Source organism: Chiloscyllium plagiosum, unplaced genomic scaffold, assembly GCF_037043375.1.
Source record: "Chiloscyllium plagiosum isolate Xiang-an unplaced genomic scaffold, Cpla_swu_hap1 HiC_scaffold_8, whole genome shotgun sequence".
Taxonomy (NCBI): domain Eukaryota; kingdom Metazoa; phylum Chordata; class Chondrichthyes; order Orectolobiformes; family Hemiscylliidae; genus Chiloscyllium; species Chiloscyllium plagiosum.
In genome coordinates this window covers 41,581,224-41,601,416 of record NW_028270146.1, presented here as the reverse complement: position 1 = coordinate 41,601,416, position 20,193 = coordinate 41,581,224, and the positions used below count along the sequence as shown (strand labels likewise).

Sequence of the window (20,193 nt, the reverse complement as noted above, 5' to 3'; positions counted from 1 at the left end):
AAATCTCTTCATTTGGACATTTGTCACAGGGTGGTATGGAGCCATGTCAGACTCCATGATTTTCCAGATACCCCTTGAACTTTCACGACACAAACTGTGGACCATTGTCACTCATGCTTTGTTTGAGGTTCCCGAACCTGGTAAGGATTTCATCTAGTCAGTCTATTGTTGCTTCCATTGATACCAACTTCATGACCACCACCTTGGGCCACTTGGAGTGGGCATCCATGACCACTAGTACCATTTCTCCCTCTACTGGTCCTGTGAAATCGACATGAATCTACTGCCATGGTGATTGCGGCCATTCCCATGGGTGAAGGGGTGATAATGGTAGCAGTTGTTGAAAAGTGTGGTGCTGGAAAAGCGCAGCAGGCCAAGCACTATCCGAGGAGCAATTCTCCTGCTCCTCGGATGCTGCCTGGCCTGCTGTGCTTTTCTAGCACCATACTTTTCAACTCTGGTCTTCAGCATCTGCAGCCCTCACTTTCTCCTAGTTGATAATGGTGGTACCTTCCTTACTAATGGACAGGATTGTCATGATCTCGCTTTCTCCTCAACCTGGAAATCTCCATTCAGCCATCAAAAGTAGCTCCTGGCTATTTCCTTCACTTGCACTATGCCAGGCTGCCCTTGGTGCATTTGTTCCAGCACCTTCTTTCTTAACGGTGAAGGGATAACAACTCTCACTCCCCTCATGATACAGACAACTCTCACCTCCTGGATAGGTAAGGGTATAATTCTGAGCAGTTTCTAAGACAAGTCCTTTCTGTCAGGACTAAGTCCATCATTCGGCTCAACACTGGGTCATTCTGGGTAGCGCTCTGCGCCTGACTCACTCACACTGGCACCTTGTCATCCTGGAAAAAGTACATAATTTTCAGGTTCCAGTCAGGAACATTCTTATTTGGTGACAAAGCATTGTGTGTATTGCTGTGTTTCTCTGCCTGTTGGTATCTGATTTCATTAGACTAGGCTGACAGAGCCAATGCCCATCTCAGCAGGCATGCTGCTGCCATTGAGGGTATATTACTGGCACTGAACAAGATGACAGCTGAGTAGTAGGGCTGCGTGCTGGTTCTTGACCCCAGGGCTCTTTAACTCCCATCTCCTTGCCTTTTTTGTTCCTTTTCACTTCTGCTCTTTTTCTTTTTTGCCTCTTGTTTTTTAATTTGTTTTTCTTTAAAGTCTTTTGCAGGGGGTTAATCAGTGGCATCGGCCTGGGAGCGAGAGCGGAATAGTAGCAGCCTCCCAGAAGTTGGAGGAGGTGGAGGTGGTGGACACAGCTCCTCCTGGTGATTGGAGATGGCGGCTGCAACAGACCTTTCAAGATGGTGGGCACTGGCATGGCAACATCTCAGAGGAGTGCAGGCAGAGTGGGACACTTTGCAAGGCAGTGGCCTGGCCTGGCAGCAGAGCCAGGGACTTCTAGTTGCAGTAGATCCTGAGGAGGGACTCCAGGCATTGGCGAGGCAGAGGCTGCAGCACTGTATGCCCTGAGGCGGGACTCCTGGTGTTATTGAGGCTGCAGTAGAAATTCCTGCTTATGGTCAGGGCAGGTCCAGAGCGGGGAGTTCTGGTTATCTATGAGGCGGTAGTGGCAGCTCCTCTTTGTGGTAGGCCCAGAGCTAGGGAACTCCTTGTTACGAGGTGTGTGGGGGTCCAGCACTTGACCCTGCATCAGCAATGGTGTCCGTGAGGTGGGCACAGTGGCAAGGAAATGGTGCCTAAAGAGTGGTGACTCCTATATTGGTGGGTTCAGGATTCGTGGTGGAGGCAGTGGGATGGCAATTGACTTTCTTTCTGTTCTATCTTTTTATTCTTAAATTATTCAAAATGATGGTGGATTGTGGTGACAGTTAAATTTTTCACTCTATTTTACTGTGTTATTTACTGTAAAATACAAGTGACAATAAATCATTCAATTCAATTCCTTTCTGTAACCAAAAATGGCCTGTAGTCAGTCAGCAGCACAAAGTGCCTGCTGTCAAGGAACTGGGTGAACTTCTTAACACTGAATCCAATGTTCAATCCTTCCCTTTCCACTTGGGCATACTTCTCCTCCATCTTTATTAGTGACCTCAATGTGAACACAATGAGCCTTTTCTCTCCATTCAGCAGGATGTGTGACAGTACAGCCCCAACCGCATAAGGCGAGGCCTCACACACCAAGTGCAGTGTCAACTGCGGGTTGAAATGAGTCAACCTTTCGATCATTTTAAGGCTTGCTTCATCTGGTGAGCCTCCTCACATTCTTAGGTCCATTTCCACAGCTGCCCTTTGCCCAGCCACCAATGCAGAGGTTTCAGCACAGTTGCCAGATCAGATATGAACTTACAGTCATAGAGTCTTAGCGATGTTGAGCAGAACGATCTCAGTTGAGGCACATTCTCTAATCTCGGGACCTTCATGATAGCCTCCATCTCCTTGGGTGCCTTGTGTAATCCCTTGCCATTGATCACATGACCCAACTACTTTATGAATTCTTCACAAAAACTCACATTTCTCTCTTTTTACTCGCAGGCTGTGTTCCTGCAAACTCCTTAGGATTTTTTTCTAGGCTTTTCAAATGCCCCTTTTCAGAAGATCCAGTAATAAAAACATTGTCCAGATAACACTGGACCCCTGGCAATCCACTCACAAATTGGATGTTGACCCTTTGGAATAGAGCCAGCACTGACATGATGCCAAAGAGAAGTCGCTTCATGCAGGACAGTCCCCTGTGGGTACTATTGTCAGCAGCAACTGACACTCCTCCATGACCCCAGATGTAAGCAGGCCTGCGGCAAATTCATTTTGAGAATTTCTTTCTCCCGGCCAGTCCCTTGAACAGAAATCAGAGACACTGCTGCAGCCATATCCACTTCAATCTTTACTGTCTTCTGCTCTGGAAGGACCCAGGAACAATCAGTTTCACGCCATACCAACAGGATGTTCAACTGAAACTCTGCTGACTCTGGGCCTTCTTCTTCTCCCGCAGACCCAGCTGACTTTCAGTCTACTTGCTGACAGAATGGACCTGATGACACGCTCTCTGAATGATGTCCTTCTCTTGTACCTAATGATTTCAGTCAATATGTCCCACTCGGTTACACCTGCAGCATTAGCTTCTCGAGTACAATATATTGACTCCTTGCAGCCACTCTTGCCACATCGGCAGCATTCTCCGAGTGATATTACACTCAGCTACGACTCTATGCACCTAGGCATCATCAGTCACCTGTGTTGGCAGCCAACTTCGTTGAGGTAATGATTTGGAATCTCCCCTTGTTCGTAACTTCTGTTGGATGGCTTTGTGTTGGAAGCCACAAATCACATGATCCCACAAGACATCTTGGTGGAACCCTTCGAATTCGCAATGTTCTGCTAATCTCTTTAAGGCAGCCAAAAATTGGGTGATGGACTTTCCTTCACGTTGTATGTGTTTATAAAAACTTAAATGCTCTGCAATCATCAGTGGCTTTAGTGCAAGATAACTCCCCAACACATTACTTAGATCATGATATGTCTGGGTTTCTCTGATTGTACCAGATACATTAGAATCACAAAGATCTTTCTCTCAATGGTGCTGAAGAAAACCTGTACCATAATGTCTTCAGCCACCTTATTCGCCTTTAAGTACACATTAAAACGTTCGGTATAGAATCCAACTTTTTGTCTCTTCGGTAAACAGTACCATCATTCCAAATTGACCCACCATTTTGTTTTCTCGCTGGCAGGAATTTTTCTCCCATTCAAGTCTAGTCACCACTGCAGCCTGAATCCCCTCAGTGAATGCTCTCTGTGCCAACCTCTCCCTTACCAGCTATGCTAGTGTACCACTCTTCCTTGGCATCACTCACGACCCGAGTCCTCTCATGACCACTTCCCTCAATGTTATCTCCACAATCCTACATCTTTTTCAAAGTCTGGGCTACATCCTTCCACCCAACCAAAAAATGAAATTTGCACAGTTTGTGGGCTGGAGCTCACTCTAACTCCCACCTCCTGTTCATGTGACCCATTCTCTTAAAGGGGCAGCGCACACCCAACTACAACACGCACATACTGACATTAAATATTAAGCTTTATGCGCTCAGGCAAGCAATGCACACAGAATAAAGGCTCAAAACAGAATATAAAGAAAAACAAACCACAGAGCTCATACAAAGCAAATGCACACAGAATTATATCTTTCAACCAGAAATTAGCTCTCCTTAGCCTCTGAATAAAGATGATTTAACAATGCAGTACTCAGCTTATTAAATTGTTATATAGTTGCATGAGTCATAAACTCCTTTTTATTGCAGACTTTTTTTTTGATGATGGGTCAGGCTCCCACAATTTTTCTGATGATGCGCCAGACTCCATAGATATTTTTGCAACAATGCATTGGACTCCCTTAAACATCCAGGAGAAAGTGAGAACTGCAGATGCTGGAGATCAGAACTGAAAAGTGTGTTACTGGAAAAGCGCAGCAGGTCAGGCAGCATCAAAGGAGCAGGAGAATCGACATTTCAGGCATAAGCCCTTCTTCAGGAATGAGGAGGGTGTGCCAAGCAGGCTAAGATAAAAGGTAGGGAGGAGGGACTTGGAGGAGGGGCATTGGGAATGCGATAGGTAAACAACGCCCCTCCCCCAAGTCCCTCCTCCCTACCTTTTATCTTAGCCTGCTTGGCACACCCTCCTGATTCCTGAAGAAGGGCTTATGCCCAAAACGTCGATTCTCCTGCTCCTTTGATGCTGTCTGACCTGCTGCACTTTTCCAGCAACACATTTTCCATCCCTTAAACGTCCACCCAACAAGGGTTTTAGGCTTTCTTAAATATTCCACTAAAGATGAGGTTCTGTCGCCCTTAAATAACTAGTCCTGAGCTGAAAACAGATGATTTGTTCTGCAAATGAGTCACGCTCCTTTTTTGGCTGCTATTCTTCTCTTGGCTGCAGCTCTCCTTCTGTGATTAATCAGTGTGCCTGCAGCCACAAGGTTACCAGCTTCTTTTACATCTAGTTCCTTTCAATGCTGAACATGATGTTACATCGCCAAGGCCTCACTGGCCTATCAATGACAGCCTTGGATCAAGATAACCAGTGATAGATCACATTTTGTTTCAATCTTAAAGTTAAACCACATGACACTGCACATCAGCAGACTTTCTTTCTGTAAATTCCGGTCTCGAATACTACCTTAACAGTTGAATGGCTGGTTGAATGAAATCACACATGCCTAGCTGAGATACCTCCTAATGAGGCTTTATAACAAAGTGTGGAATCTATGTGGAACATCATTTTGCACAGATCTTTTATTTTGACTATACCATGTCTATTTGATTAATAGCACTGTTTGGTTTTGATACTTTGCAGAATCCTAACAAGCTTTGATTTTTTTTTAGAGAAAAGGAATTTCATTCCATTACATATTCAGTTGAAAGTCTTTCTTTAGAATTTAATCAAAAATGTTTTTGTTTCCTGTTATTCATTTCACTGACTTGTTGTGCAAAGTCATGCAAGAAGGATTACACTTTGACATCAACCAGTAAACTCTTGCATATCCCTTTCCATTTAGAAATATGAATTGTGCTGCATGATTTGTCCATTAATTGAGCGGTTGATTATTATTGGCTGTTGTATTGCCGGTAACACATTCCCTGTACTTCAAGTAAGTGTTGCAAAATGTTTTTGAGACATTGTGAATTGTACTACAGAAATTGATAACATAGAGGCCTGTCAATTCATCTTGTGTGACAATTCCTTATGAGAGCAATTAAAACAGAACCTATTTGCTTTATTTCTTTTGGCCGTGTTCTCATCCTGTAGCCCTTTGTTTCAAATACTTATTGATTTCTTTCTGGAAAGATTCAATCATTTTTGCCTCAAACACTTTCTTTCAATAAAGTCATATATTTATAAAGCACTTTTAACATAAGAAAATGTTCCTAGGCTTTTGCAGAAGCATTACATAGCAAATTAGACACTAAGCCACATAGATGATAATGAGAATAGACGGCCAAAAGCTTTGTCAAAGCAGAAGGTTTTAACGGAAATATTTGAGGAAGAAAGAGAGGTAAAGAGTCAGAGACATGTGAAGAAGGATTTCCAGATCTTAGGACCAGGTGTGGCCTCTAATGATGGATTAAAATTCAAGTATATTAGAGAGGCTAGATTTAGATAAACAAAGATATGTCGGAGGGATGTAGAGCTGGAGGAGATTACAGCGATAATGAAGCTTGAGTCTTGGAAGAATGTGAAAAAAAGGATAGAATTTTAAACCAAGATAATGTTTGCCCAGTAACTATTTTCGGTTCGCAAGCACAGGGGTTACATATGATTCGATGCATTTCAGGACAGGGAAGGCAGAATGTTTGGTGAGTTCAAGCTTACAAAGGATATGATGTGGAAACCAGCCAGTGATATACTGGCATAAATGAGTCCAGAGATAAGAAAAGTATGAGTGATTATTCAGTAATAGAATAGCCGAAAACAGGATATGGTCGAGAAATGATAGCATAGTAGAAAGGCGATCTTACTGAATTTATCGCTATGTAGCCAGGAGCTCATCTTGGAGTCAAATGCGAAATATAGTTTAACAATCCTTTAAGAAGGCAAACTTCCACAATCTCTCATTCAAAAAAAGACTGAGGGTCACTTGCTGCTTCCTCCAGATGCCAGTTAAATAATTCTTCACAAGGTTCGCTGTAATTTAATAAATGTATTCAATTCAACCTCCATTTAGCCTCATCTGTTCCAATGGAAATATTGCCAGTACCTCGTATTTCTTCTCCTAATTACTGTTCCTATCTCTGGCAACGTCTGGGTCAATCAGTGGAGCACAATATTTGGCTAAAGTGGCTTTTCTGTCATTGGGTATGCTAAACATGGTTTTTCAACAGTCACTTGCTTTTTTACTAGGCAAAAGTGAGGACTGCAAATGCTGGAGATTAGAGTCGAGAGTGTGGGGCTGGAAAAGCACAGCAGGTCAGGCAGCATCCGAGGAGCAGGAATTGGACGTTTCAGCACACCATACACTTGCTTTTTCACACTTGTTTCACAACGTTCCTCGGTGTAAAATTCAACATGCTATTGGTCTTCTTCTGGATTTATCGACCTGATTCCATACTTTCAGATGTTTCCATCTTTGTACTTTTATATTCCTCTGTTCAGTCACACTTTTCATATCTTTCACATCAAAGCACAATCACATTCTTTTCTTTACCAAACATATTGTGTTGTTAATCCCAATCTCTTAAAAACATCAAGAACCAAAGTTAGAAATTAGTACTTTCTGTCACATCACTTCCAACCTTCCTCCAGTCTGAGCAATGCCTGTTTCCTTAAACCTTGACTCCTATTATCAACTAATTTTCTCAATAAATACCCAAATTAAATCAATTCTTTTCCCTTTTTTCCCACTCACTTCTCGTATAGTTGCTTTCCAGTTCACAAGGAAGTTTGTTAAGTTTAAAACTTTTGTAATATGCATAAACATGATCATCTATCTGTTCATTAGTGTTTAATAGTTTCATCTGATTGCTAAATATATGGGGGGAGAAATTGTTTTGTGCAGCATTTCATTTCTACTGGTGCTGTGCAGATTTACAGTAATTTCCCCAGGGCAGATAGTGATGCCACTTGTACACACATGGCCCACACAATGTTCTTCATTGATAGAAGCGACAGTACAAAAAGAATTATCAGCCTTGTAACCCAGTGCATCATTATTCTGCTGCCGTCCAGAAACAATGATTATGTGAAAACATGAGAGAGAATTAAAAAGTATATAATAACAATGTGAGCAGTTTTCTCTGAATTCCCAGGACGCATTGGAAGAATATCTCAGCAGATGAAGAACAAGCTTAAATTCACAAAGAGCTATGACTTGTGATAGTATTTGAAAAGGTTGAAGCAAAAACTATTGTAATGTTAAAGAAAAGGAACTGAAAAGGTGTTTCAAGAATTAACACTGCTTTTATGTTATGCATTTAATGATGTGCTGTAGCTAACTGTCATCACTTAAACTAATCTCTAACCTTTGGTTCTCCGTTTCAAAAGAAATGTTTGAATTAAAATATTGGCTTAATGGGACTATGGTAGCACTGATCTCAAGGCTAGGTAAGTGTGAATGAATTAATATGGTAAAATATATTTGGCTTGTTTTGGTTTTAAGTGACACATGACAAACTGGAATGAACAGAAATATGTAGAGTTGTGGAAATAGTGTAATAATGTGCAAGGGGCTCAAAATTCCTTTTTGTTTTATTTATAGCTCCCATGACGAATCCACATTTAGGTAAGTGCATTTTCTTTTCTTCTATGGACTCACCAATCTATTTGTACTATTTGGTTCTTTTTCTGGTTGGAGGATTGTGACCATAATTATGTGATTTGTTAAATTTTGAATTGGGGTCTGCCACCATGTATTTACAAAGCACAATTTTTCAAACAAAGATGCCTTCACTTTCATGTGTGCCAACTCCAGCACCCTGTGGAAATTTTCATATTAGGTAGCATTAAAAAAGACTTTTAAAAAATCTTTTGAAGAAATACCTTGAAAATGTGTACTCCCCAAACGATGTCTGATTTTTTCATTAGACTTTGGTTTCAAACTTTTTAAGCTCTCTCAGTTAACTATTCTGAAGCAGTCGATTTGTTTGTCACTTGCAAATGATCATTACCTAGACGGAATACCATTAACATCATGTTGATAATTTAGGACTGAAAGAGCAGACTACAGGAGAGATAAAAAATTGGTTGCATGTTAGCAATCAGAAGATTGTTATTAATAGTCATCCTCTTGCATGGAACTTGATAATGCAGAGTCCTGCAGGAATTTCTGTGAGGATTATTAGTCAATAATATCTGTGTTAGTGATCTGGGTGAACTAACTGAGGGAACAGTCCACATGTTGTGGATTATTTAAAGATTTATACTAATGTGTAGGGAAAACAAAAACTGAAATCGTTGGAGAAATTCAGCAAGTCTGGCAACTGTGGAGAAGAAGCAGACTTAATGTTTCAGGTTCAGTGACCTTTCTTCAGAAGTAGCCAGGAAAACATGGTATATAAGCTAAAGGTCAGGAGTGGGGTGCGGTGGCAAAGGAATGTGCAGATGGGCAGAAATGGAGCCCAGAGAGAGAGAAAGAATGACAGGTTTCAGATTAGATCAGATTAGATCACTTACAGTGTGGAAACAGGCCCTTCAGCCCAACAAGTCCACACCGACCCGCCGAAGCGCAACCCACCCATACCCCGACATTTACCCCTTACCTAACACTACGGGCAATTTAGCATGGCCAATTCACCTGACCCTGCACATCTTTAGAACTGTGGGAGGAAACCGGAGCACCCGGAGGAAACCCACGCAGACACGGGGAGAACGTGCAAACTCCACACAGTCAGTCGCCTGAGTCGGGAATTGAACCCGGATCTCTGGCGCTGTGGGGCAGCAGTGCTAACCACTGCTGCCCCACAGCGCCAGGTAGCGAGACAAAAGGTGTTCAGCAAAGTAGTCATCCAGTGTGCGTTTTATCTCCCCAGTGTAGAGGAGACCACATTGTGAGCAGCAAGCACAGTAAACTAGTTTGAGTGCAGTCGAGGTAAATTGCTGCTTCATCTGGAAGGTTGATCTCGAGCCTTAGATAGTGAGTAGACAAATGGGCAATTGTTATACCTTTAACAATTGCATCGGTAGGTGCCATAGAGATGTGGATGGTGTTGGGAGTGGAGGAAGCGTAGATCAAGGTGTCCTGAGGGGAACCTATGAAATGTTGACAAGGGAAGACAGGAGAAATGTGTCTTGTAGTGGCATTCTGCTAGAGATGGCAGAAATGGTGGCTTATGATCCACCTTTACATATAAAACAACTTTTCTTAGTTACTATCAGTTCTGAAGGATGGTCACTGGACTTAAAATGTTAATTCTGTTTCTCTCTCCACAGATGCTGCAAGATCTGCTGAGTTTCTCAGCAATGTCTGTTTTTGTTTTGGATTTTCAGCATCTGCAATTCTTTGTTTTATTCTAATACTGGGAGGTTCTGTTATTTGTAGGTTTCACTGTGTGCAGTGTGACATTTGGATTTGCTGATCCCTATCTTCCTATCTTGACACAAATTTCCTTCAAATGTCCAAACGTGCTTGGACCTGATGCTGATGTCACTGCTTGCAGAAGGTAATTGGGGTGCTCAGTTCAGTGTCTCATGATCGACAGGGAAGAGCAACTCATTTCAGCTCCAGGGTTCAGAGAGAAATTTTATGTTTTATGTGGAGAGGTGGAATAGATTGATCTATACTCACTGGATTATAGAAGAATGAAGGATGATCTTATTGAAGCATACATGATTCTTAGGGGACTTGACAGGGTAAATGTTGGAAGACTGTTTCCCTTTGTGGGGAATGTCAAGGGCATCATTTCAGAATAAGGAATTGCACATCTGAAATGGAGATGAGGAGGACTTCCTTCACTAAGGATAGTGAATCTGTGAAATTCTTTACCTCAGAGGGCTGTTGAGACTGGGTTGTTAACTATATTCAAAGTTGAGATAGACAGACTTCCAATCAGTAAGGAAATCAAAGATTACAGGGAAAAGACAGGCCAATATAGTTGAGGATTATCAGATCACCTGTGACCTGATTGAACAGCAGAACTGGCTTGATGGGCTGAATGGCTACTTCTGCCCTTATGCTTTATGGTATTATGTTAATCCAGGTTGACCGATTTATTTCTACAAGTAGATAATAGGAGCAATGGGAGTCACAACAATTAATTTTACGAATGTCAACAGAATACACTGGGTGCATAGTGAGTCTGCAGCTATGTCTTCACTCCCTAAGCAACAGAGATTTTTAAAAATATAATCATTTTAAAAAAATAATATTTATCAAACCCAACCACGAGCTTCCAAAGACTAAGTTCTACTGACATCTTGTAGACTGTGATGATATATTGTGAATAAGACAACACAAAATAGGGCACCTAAAACATAAGGCTGTATCTTATGTTTGTTTGGTTAAGTCTGAGCTGGGTCAAATTTCTGCAGCAATTTCTGTTGCGGAGCACAGCAAGTTTTCTCACTGTATTTTAACACACTCACTTCATTAACTACTTATTCGACATCCATTACATCCAGTTGCAACCCGAGTTTACAATGTCATACCCAGGCCATTTTTTATTCACCAGTTATCCTGGAATTCACTGACATCCTTTGCCTGTACCATGCGTAAAAGTGTATTATGCACCTGGGTAAGCACTGTTAGTCCAGAGCTACTCTGCATAGTTCCTGACAATTGCCTCGCACATGGCAGCCAATGGGAAATCAGTAACCCAATGTGCAGGAAGGAGCCTAGAGCTCCTGCTGGGATGGGTGATGCAGAGGCAGGAGCTCCTCTTCGCTAAGGCCCACCAATGGAGGTCACGTCACCAGACCTTGCAGCTTGGTCCAAGGTTGCCATCTGTGTTAAACCATTCACATCCATTTGAAGAAATGTACAGGATGAAGGATGGTCAATGACCTTCATCTTTCCACCATTGTAATTGCCACCATCCGATACCTCCCACCTATTCCACCTCTGCTCCTGTACCACTGTACCACTTCCACTATTGGCTGTAACATCTTCCCTCACTCACTGTCACGCAGCCCAATCCCCAAAATCACTAACCCTGTGCTGCCTACTTACTCACTTGGGACACCTCTTGACCTGCACAAACATAACCGCTGTACCATGCACTTTCATCTCCCTTAATATGCGTCTCTTTCTCATTCCAGGAGTAAAGTAGCTCCCCCCAGCAGGACAGTAAACCTCAAGTTGGGTGGTGGGCTGTCTGATGTTCAGCTCCTCATTCATTATGTGGAGACCATCCTGACTCTCACCACCCCAAGTGACTAACTGACTATTTCCAAGTTCCAGGACTGGCATCAGAGGCTGGTCTTGACTTATTGTGCTGGGGTCCCTGAGCAAAGGTTATCTCCCTTGGCTTTACTGAGGCTAGCTCAATACCATGAAAAGCTTCTTGGCTTTGTGACAGTGTAATACCACGATGTGGAGGTGTCGGTGTTGGACTGGAGTGGACAAAGTTAAAAATCATAACTAGTTACCTAATGAAGGAGCAACGCTCTAAAAGCTCGTACTTCCAAATGTACATGTTGAGCCATAACCTGGTGTTATGCGATTTTAACTGCGTAAAACCAGGCAAAGCAACACAGCAGTAATATGAGCCTGATATTTCTGGCTGAGGGAGCAAAGTACACAAAGGTAAGACAAGGCAAGACATTCAGGTAAACTGAGAGTGAGTGAGAACTATGACAGTAAGTAAAGATCCCAGAGATACACCATAGTTGAGTCCATGGAAATGAATGTAAGTCCTTGACACACACTGTCCTTGTTACAGCTTTACAATGATAGTTATCCATGGCAGCATTGAAGTAAAGGAGTACATGTAAATGAATTGGAAATCTGCCATTAGCAGTCTTACAGACCGGCACATTTCAGATACCAATGTTCATGGACGTGCAGTGCATGCGGTCCATATCCTTTGAATGTGACCTAAAATATTGCTGCTCGATGTCCAACATGGAGGTCCTTTGGTGCAAGTGGGGAGCTGAATCCACCAGGTTCCGATTTCCATGTCATGTTTTCTCAGTATCTAGCTTGTTTGGCAAATTTGACACAACATCTGAATATTAATGAAGGGTGTTGGATCATCAACACTGCATTTAACAAGCAGCAATCCCTCTTAATTGGCAATCCACCCCAAAAGATGCAGCGAGATACTCCTGATGTCAAGATTGGCCTCTATGGAATTCTAGTCTAATTCTGCCACAAATTTCTCCACAGCCCACATTGTTCAGATCCCAATAAGATTCCCGCCATTGTTCTATGCTGCTGATAGTGGACATGGTGCACCTCTGTGTGTAGAACAATGAGGTTATTTCAATGTTCTTTCTTTCCAGCAAATGACATTTCATCAAAATTTGGAAATGATCAAACAAGAAAGTTCAATGCACTCAGCCATTTCAATGAGATGGCTGCTAAGGCATGACCAGATTTTTAGGCAGTTGGCTGAGTGAGGAAGGTATGAAAGTAAGGAAAAATGTTGCAACATTTCTCGTTGATCACTAAGTCTGTCCAAACCTTCCCTTTGCACAGTGTGTACTTCTTACCGTCTATTGACATAAAATTTAAGTGCGATAAAAGATGTTTTATAACAACTTCCACCAGGCAACAGGGAAGGACAGGATGACACAGTATCTCAGTATATTCTGCTTTTGCCTCAAGGTCCTGACATCAAAACTTGTCTGATCTAATTTGTTGAAAGTTTGTTTGTTTGTTCTGTCTCCTGGCTGGAAGGTGTCTCAGTGAATTGAGTTCAAAAAATCTCCAGCCAGTTTCATGTGCATTTGGGCCTGCAGCACACAACAGACTCTCAGGAACACTGAACAGATTGGATGAAATAAAACTGCTGGTGTCCACTTTGCCCATCCAAAGCCCAAGCATTAATTCTACAGCTGTACATATCATGATATGCATCTGAGACAGTATCATTTCAATGTAAAAGTTTCATGCAACTGTCTCCCTGATTTATACTGTAATCTGCTACCAAACTTCGATGTGAAATCCAGATCCATATTGACTGAGGGTGTGTGAGTGTATTGGTGTACACTTTCAGAAAGGAATGCAATGACCTCCATGTAAATTTGGGTAAGTCACAGTTGTAGCAAGGCTGGGGAACTGACGTAAAGCTGCTTCTGTGTATCTGTTTAGTTGTGAAACATGGGGTGAAATAAGCAGATCTGAGGAACTAGCTCTAAACACTCAATGAACAATCATGTGAAGTGCCTAACTCTAAAAGTACAAATATCTGGGGGCTGCAGCTGGAAAGTCTGACATTGCCATCACAATATTTGGGAGTTCTGACCAGAGAGACTCTGTTCTGGGTTTGAAAGATAATGGATTCTTCTGTATAAATTGACAAAGTCAAAAGAAATCCCCTTTCTCTGACATCACCTCCTGCATTTGTCGCTAATTCAAACATATTTTTATCATTACTGTCTAGACTGTCCGTGTTTTTGAGGAAGTGGATTTAATGGTGGATGAAGCCCTTTAATTGAGAAAAATTTGAAGTGGGAATTGTGAAATTAAGAGCAGTGGCAAATGTTGAAAGTTAGCAAATATAATTTATGCAGGTATAATTAACAGGTATAGAGAAAGCTGCAGGTTTTATATTGGCAATATGTATTCAACAGCATGATCGACTGTTATTTTTAATATACCAAATTTGTGGTAGTCTGAAAAATTCAGTTATTTATCACTAATTGTCAAAAACAGAACAGTTCACAGAAAGCAGAGGCACAATAAATTTATTTAGGAAGTAAAATCTTTTTAATGTCCTGTGTACTCTGCAAATTCCTGTATTGTTCAACATATTGATGAGTTTAACAATTGCTATGGACATTAACCCCTGTAATAAATGAGCACTGGAAATTTCAAATGTTAGTGTTCCTCCCAATGATAATTCATTATTAATAACAGAGAAGGGCCAAATTTGGTCTGATATTAAACAGATTTATTACAGAAATTAAGCTTTATTCCAACTAAGGGCTTTTGTACAGCATCTGTGCAATGAAATGTAGGTTTGAGCTAGGACTCGGCATCCTTAGCATTCTATCAGGGAAGTCATTTTTAAGGGATGTTTGAACACTTCTTGGATACAATAAAGAAAATCAAACAGAATTTAAGTGAACTGGAATTTAAGATAGTGCAAATTTAACAGCAAAGCATTTATTTTAACTTGAGTGAAACCCATCTGCTATTTGAGCAGAAATAAAATGTTGGAATTCAAAAATTCCAAGATGATGAACAGAGAAAGAATGACCTATCCTTGAATTTTTTCAGGTGAAGTGCATTTTGAGGAAAGTAGCAGATGGAATATAATGTGGAGATGTGTGCATTTTTGTAGGAAACACTGAGAAACAGATTATTTTTTAATTGATGATAAACTGGAGAAATTGTGTGCCCTTGTGCATAAGTCACAGAAAGTTAACATGCAGGTGTAACAAACATTTAAAAACAAATGATTTATTGTATTTTATGCAAAGGAATGAGAGAATAATAGAATGAATAAGTCTTAATGAAATCATTATGTGCCATGATGAGATCACACCTTCAGTATTATGTGCACATCTTATGTCCTAAGTAAAGGAGGGATTTCTTGCCTTAAGACGAGTGTGATGAAGATTCAACACGCTGATTTCTGGGGAAAAGTAATTGTTTTATCATAAGAAATTGAGCAGGATAGGTTTGTGTTCCACACAGCTTGGAAGAATGAGAGATAATTTAATCTTTAGATAGCTTGGTAGCATAAAAGCTGAGAGGAAGATTGATCTGGTGGGGAATCTAGAAATTTGAAGCTGGTCATTTAACACTGAATTGAGGAGGAATCTCTTCACTCAAAGCATTGTCCATCTACAGAATTCTCTACCTCCTGAGAGCTCCAGAGTGTTTGAGGAATTGAGTATTTTCAAGTCAAGAGATTGATAAATTATTTGGATACGAGAGGAATCTAAAGCTATGTTGATAATGTAAGGTGTAGCTAAGAGAGAAGTTCAGTCATGATTCTTTTGATTGGCAGAGTAAAAGGCCTGAGTCCTTATGCTTCCTGTTTCTCTGACACTGTTATTAGTAATTAGTTAAAAATCACAAAACACCAGGTTATAGTCCAACAGGTTTAATTGGAAGCACACTAGCTTTCGGAGCATCGCTCCTTCATCTACCACCTGATGAAGGAGCGGCGCTGCAAAAGACTGAAGAAGGGCTCAAGCCCGAAACATCGATTCTCCTGCTCCTTGGATGCTGCCTGACCTGCTGCGTTTTTCCATCAACACATTTTCAGCTGTTGGACTCTAACCTGGTTTGTGTGATTTTTAACTTTGTACACCCCAGTCCAACACCGGCATTTCCAAATCATTAGTAATTAGGAACACAAGACATTCAATCGCTGATCTATCAGTATGTTAAGATATTGTTGTAATTGAATATATCTCTGTTAAACATGGGAGCAGTTCAGTTCTATGCTTCCAAAGCATTAGAAATGCACAAATAAGAACAGTAAGTGCTAGAGAAACTCGTAGGTCTGACAGCATCTGTGGAAAGAGAAACAGAATTAATATTTTGAACCTGTATAAATCTTCTTCCAAAGAAAGGTCACATGAAGCTTGAGACATTAACTTTGCTTCCTTCTCCACAGATGCTGCTGGAACTACAGTATTTGTCCAGTACTTTCTTTTTATTACATATTTCCGGTGTCTGCTGTATTTTGTTTTTGTTTAAAAATATCCACTTAATTTCTTTGTGTATTAATGCATTAAAAACATGGTGTGATAACAAAGCATATTATAAATCAACAATTTAATGCGGACAAAGTCTAATATTCACAGTGAACAAATAAATGCAGTAATAATCTGTTCTATCATCTTAAATTAAAATGTAATTAAACAGATATTGGCAGAGTTCTACAGTTATCAGTGTGACTGCAAAGTTATTTCGGCGCAATGACAGCATTATTAATGCAACTTAAGATAATGTGTTGTAGTATTCCAATGAGAAAAATGGTTTTGAAATATTAACACTAGCCAGCCCAATATAATTTGTGAATACTGGATCTGTAAAGAGCTTCATTAATGATGTCTTACATCATAACAATTAACTTTTCAGTACTTGTATGATTTTTCTAATTCATTCATGGGATGTGGTTTTACCAGCATTTGTTGCCCATCCTTAATTGCCTTGGACCACTTTCTTGAACTGGTGCAGTCCACATGGTGGAGGTACAAACACAATGTTGTGAGAAGGGGAGTTCTAAGATTTTGTCCTAGCAACAGCGAAAGCGCAACACAATAACACCATCCAAAACCTCAATCTGAGCTACAAATCTTCTCAAAACAAGCTAAGACTGTAATTCAGCATCAGGATTGGATGTGGTTTTGAGGTGTATCTCCAGTATACCTGCAGCCCTTGTACTTCTAGGTGGTAGAGGTCTCAGGTTTAGAAGGTTCATCGAAGAGCCTTGATGAGTAGCTGCTGTGTATCTTTTAGATGATATGTACTACTGCCAGTGTACTTCTGTGGTGAAGGACCATGAATGTCTATGATGTCAGATTGGGTGCCAATGAAGTGGGCTGCTTTATCCCAGATGGTGTCAAGTTTCTTATGCTGTTGGAACTGCAGTCATCCAGGCAAATGGGGGTATTCCATCACTCTCTACTTTGTTCAGCAGAACTGGTTTAAAGGAGATAGGAGGTGAGTTACTCATCATGGGTTTTCTAACCTCTGACCTGTATGAGTTTTCTTTAGCAGTAATGGACTGTTCTGGGGCTGCCCACAAAATATGTTAAGGAAATTAATCAATATCCTCTTTGTAAGAAAATGAAGAACATGGGTTCATGGATCAAAGGAAATAACAGAAAACATATGGAGATTCTGTTAGGATCTAAATACAGTTACATAGAGTCATAGAGATGTACAGTATGGAAACAGACCCTTCTGTCCAACTCATCCATGCCCACCAGATATCCCAACTTAATCTAGTCCCACCTGCCAGTATGCATCCAAACCCTTCCTATTCATATACCTATCCAGATGCCTTTTCAATGTTGTAATTGTACCAGCCTCCACCACATCCTCTGACAGCTCATTCCATTAATGTACCACCCTCCGTGTGAAAAGGTTGCACCTTAGATCTCCTTTATATCTTTCCCCTCTCACCCTAAACCTATGCTTTCTAGTTCTAGACTCCCCGACCCCAGGGAAAAGATTTTGTCTATTTTTCATTTGCATGCCCCTCATAATTTTATAAGATCACACCTCAACCTCCAACGCTCCAGGGAAAACAGCCCCAGCCTGTTCAGCCTCTCCCTATAGCTCGAATCCTCCAACCCTGGCAACATCCTTGTAAATCTTTTCTGAACCCTTTCAAGTTTCACAACATCCTTTCAAGAGGGCCATTGGCCCATCTGGTCAAGATCCTGTTGTAATCTGCGGTAACCTTCTTCGCTGTCCACTACACCTCCAATTTTGGTGTCATCCGCAAGCTCACTAACTATACATCTTACGCTCACATATGCTTACATCAGGTGTTGAAATACAGGAAACTGGAACCCCCAAGCCTGGATGTCAGTGAAGTAATTCAGCTGCATGTAGGTGGTGGATGGATGAGAGGTAGAGTTGGATGTCACCAGTATACCTTTGGAAACTGAATGTACGCGTTGAATTGATTTGGCCCTGATAGGGCCAACGCAGAAGTCCGTAGATGCAGAGTATCTTACTGCTAGCTGACCTGTCAGTTTCCTCTATCAACCTTAATGCCCACCAACCCAAACCATTGTCCTGGAGGTAGGATTGTGTGGGAGGAGTCAGTAGAGTCACGCACCTGTAAGTAGCCATGAGTTGAGATTTTCTAGCTGGAAAAGCACAGCAGGTCAGGCAGCATCCGAGGAGCAGGAGAATCGGCGTTTCGGGCCAGAGTCCTTCATCAGGAAGTTCCTGATGAAGTGCTCTGGCCTGAAACGTCGATTTTCCTGCTCCTCGGATGCTGCCTGACCTGCTGTGCTTTTCAAGGAACACACTCTAGACTCTGATCTCCAGCATCTGCAGACCTCAGTTTCTCCAGTAAGTGGCCATGAGCCAATTCTCCTCAATGATGGTCTAATGAGGTCTATTGCTGAAAGCCAACTCGAATTGTCCAGTCAGTCTCCAGGTCCTTGGATACATTGGGCACCATTGTCTGAAGTTATAGAGTCATAGAGATGTACAACATGGAAACAGACACTTTAGTCCAACCCGTCCATGCCAACCAGATATCCCAACCCAATCTAGTCCCACCTGTCAGCACCCGGCCCATATCCCTCCAAACCCTTCCTATTCACGTACCCATCCAAATGCCTCTTAAATATTACAACTGTACCAGCCTCCACCACTTCCTCTGGCAGCTCATTCCATACACGTACCACCCTCTGTGTGAAAATGTTGCCCCGTAGGTCTCTTTTATATCTTTCCTCTCTCACCCTAAACCTATGCCCTTTAGTTCTGGACCGCCAGCCCAGGGAAAAGACTTTGTCTATTTACCCTATTTACCGTGCCCCTCATAATTTTGTAAACCTCTATAAGGTCACCCCTCAGCCTCCGATGCTCCAGGGAAAACAGCCCCAGCCTGTTTAGCCTCTCCCAAGAGCTCAAATACTTCAAACCTGGCAAGAATCTTGTAAATCTTTTCTCTACCCTTTCAAATTTCACAACATCTTTCCGATAGGAAGGAAACCAGAATTGCATGCAATATTCCAACAGTGGCCTAACCAATGTCCTGTACAGCCGCAACATGACCTCCCAACTCCTGTACTCAATACTCTAACCAATAAAGGAAAGCATACCAAATGCCTTCTTCACTATCCTATCTACCTGTGACTCCACTTTCAAGGAGCTATGAACCTGCACTCCAAGGTCTCTTTGTTCAACAATGGTCCCTAGGACTTTACCATTAAGTGTATAAGTCCTGCTAAGATTTGCTTTCCCAAAATGCTGCACCTCGCATTTATCTGAATTAAACTCCACCTGCCACTTCTTAGCCCATTGGCTCATCTGGTCCAGATCCTGTTGTAATCTGAGGTAACCCTCATCGCTGTCCACTACACCTCTAATTTTGGTGACATCTGCAAACTTACTAACTGTACCACTTATGCTCACATCCAAATCATTTATGTAAATGACAAAAAGTAGTGGACCCAGCACTGGTCCTTGTGGTACTCCACTGTTCACAGGCCTCCAGTCTGAAAAACAACCCTCCACCACCACCCTCTGTCTTCTACCTTTGAGCCAGTTCTGTATCCAAATGGCTAGTTTCCCTCTATTCCGTGTGATCTAACCTTGCTAATCAGTCTCCCATTGGGAACCTTGTTGAACGCCATACTGAAGTCCATATAGATCACATCTACTGCTCTGCCCTTATCAATCCTCTTTGTTACTTCCTCAAAAAACTCCAAGTTGCCTCCAAGTGGCAGACTAGGGTTGAGGTAGAGCACCAGTGTTCCTCCAGGCAGCCTGAGAGAGTCCCACTAACTGCATAGGTATACCTGCACTTAAAACCTGAGTTTCAAATGTCTTCAAGGCTGGGACTCACGCTGGGTGTAAGTTTAGAGTCTTGGAGGTTGCCTCTAAATGTTGACACCTCAAGGATA

General features: G+C 41.7%; 1 protein-coding gene across 4 annotated transcripts in view; it reads left to right on the top strand.

Moving 5' to 3' along the window:
• Positions 1–20,193, top strand: part of mdga2a (MAM domain containing glycosylphosphatidylinositol anchor 2a) — a 956,359-nt gene that overhangs the window by 804,198 nt on the left and 131,968 nt on the right. For all 4 annotated transcript variants that reach the window (XM_043697346.2, XM_043697340.2, XM_043697342.2 and 1 more), the window contains one exon: positions 8,240–8,263. In XM_043697346.2, coding sequence (XP_043553281.1) covers positions 8,240–8,263 — 24 coding nt within the window. The remainder of the gene's footprint in view (positions 1–8,239; positions 8,264–20,193) is intronic.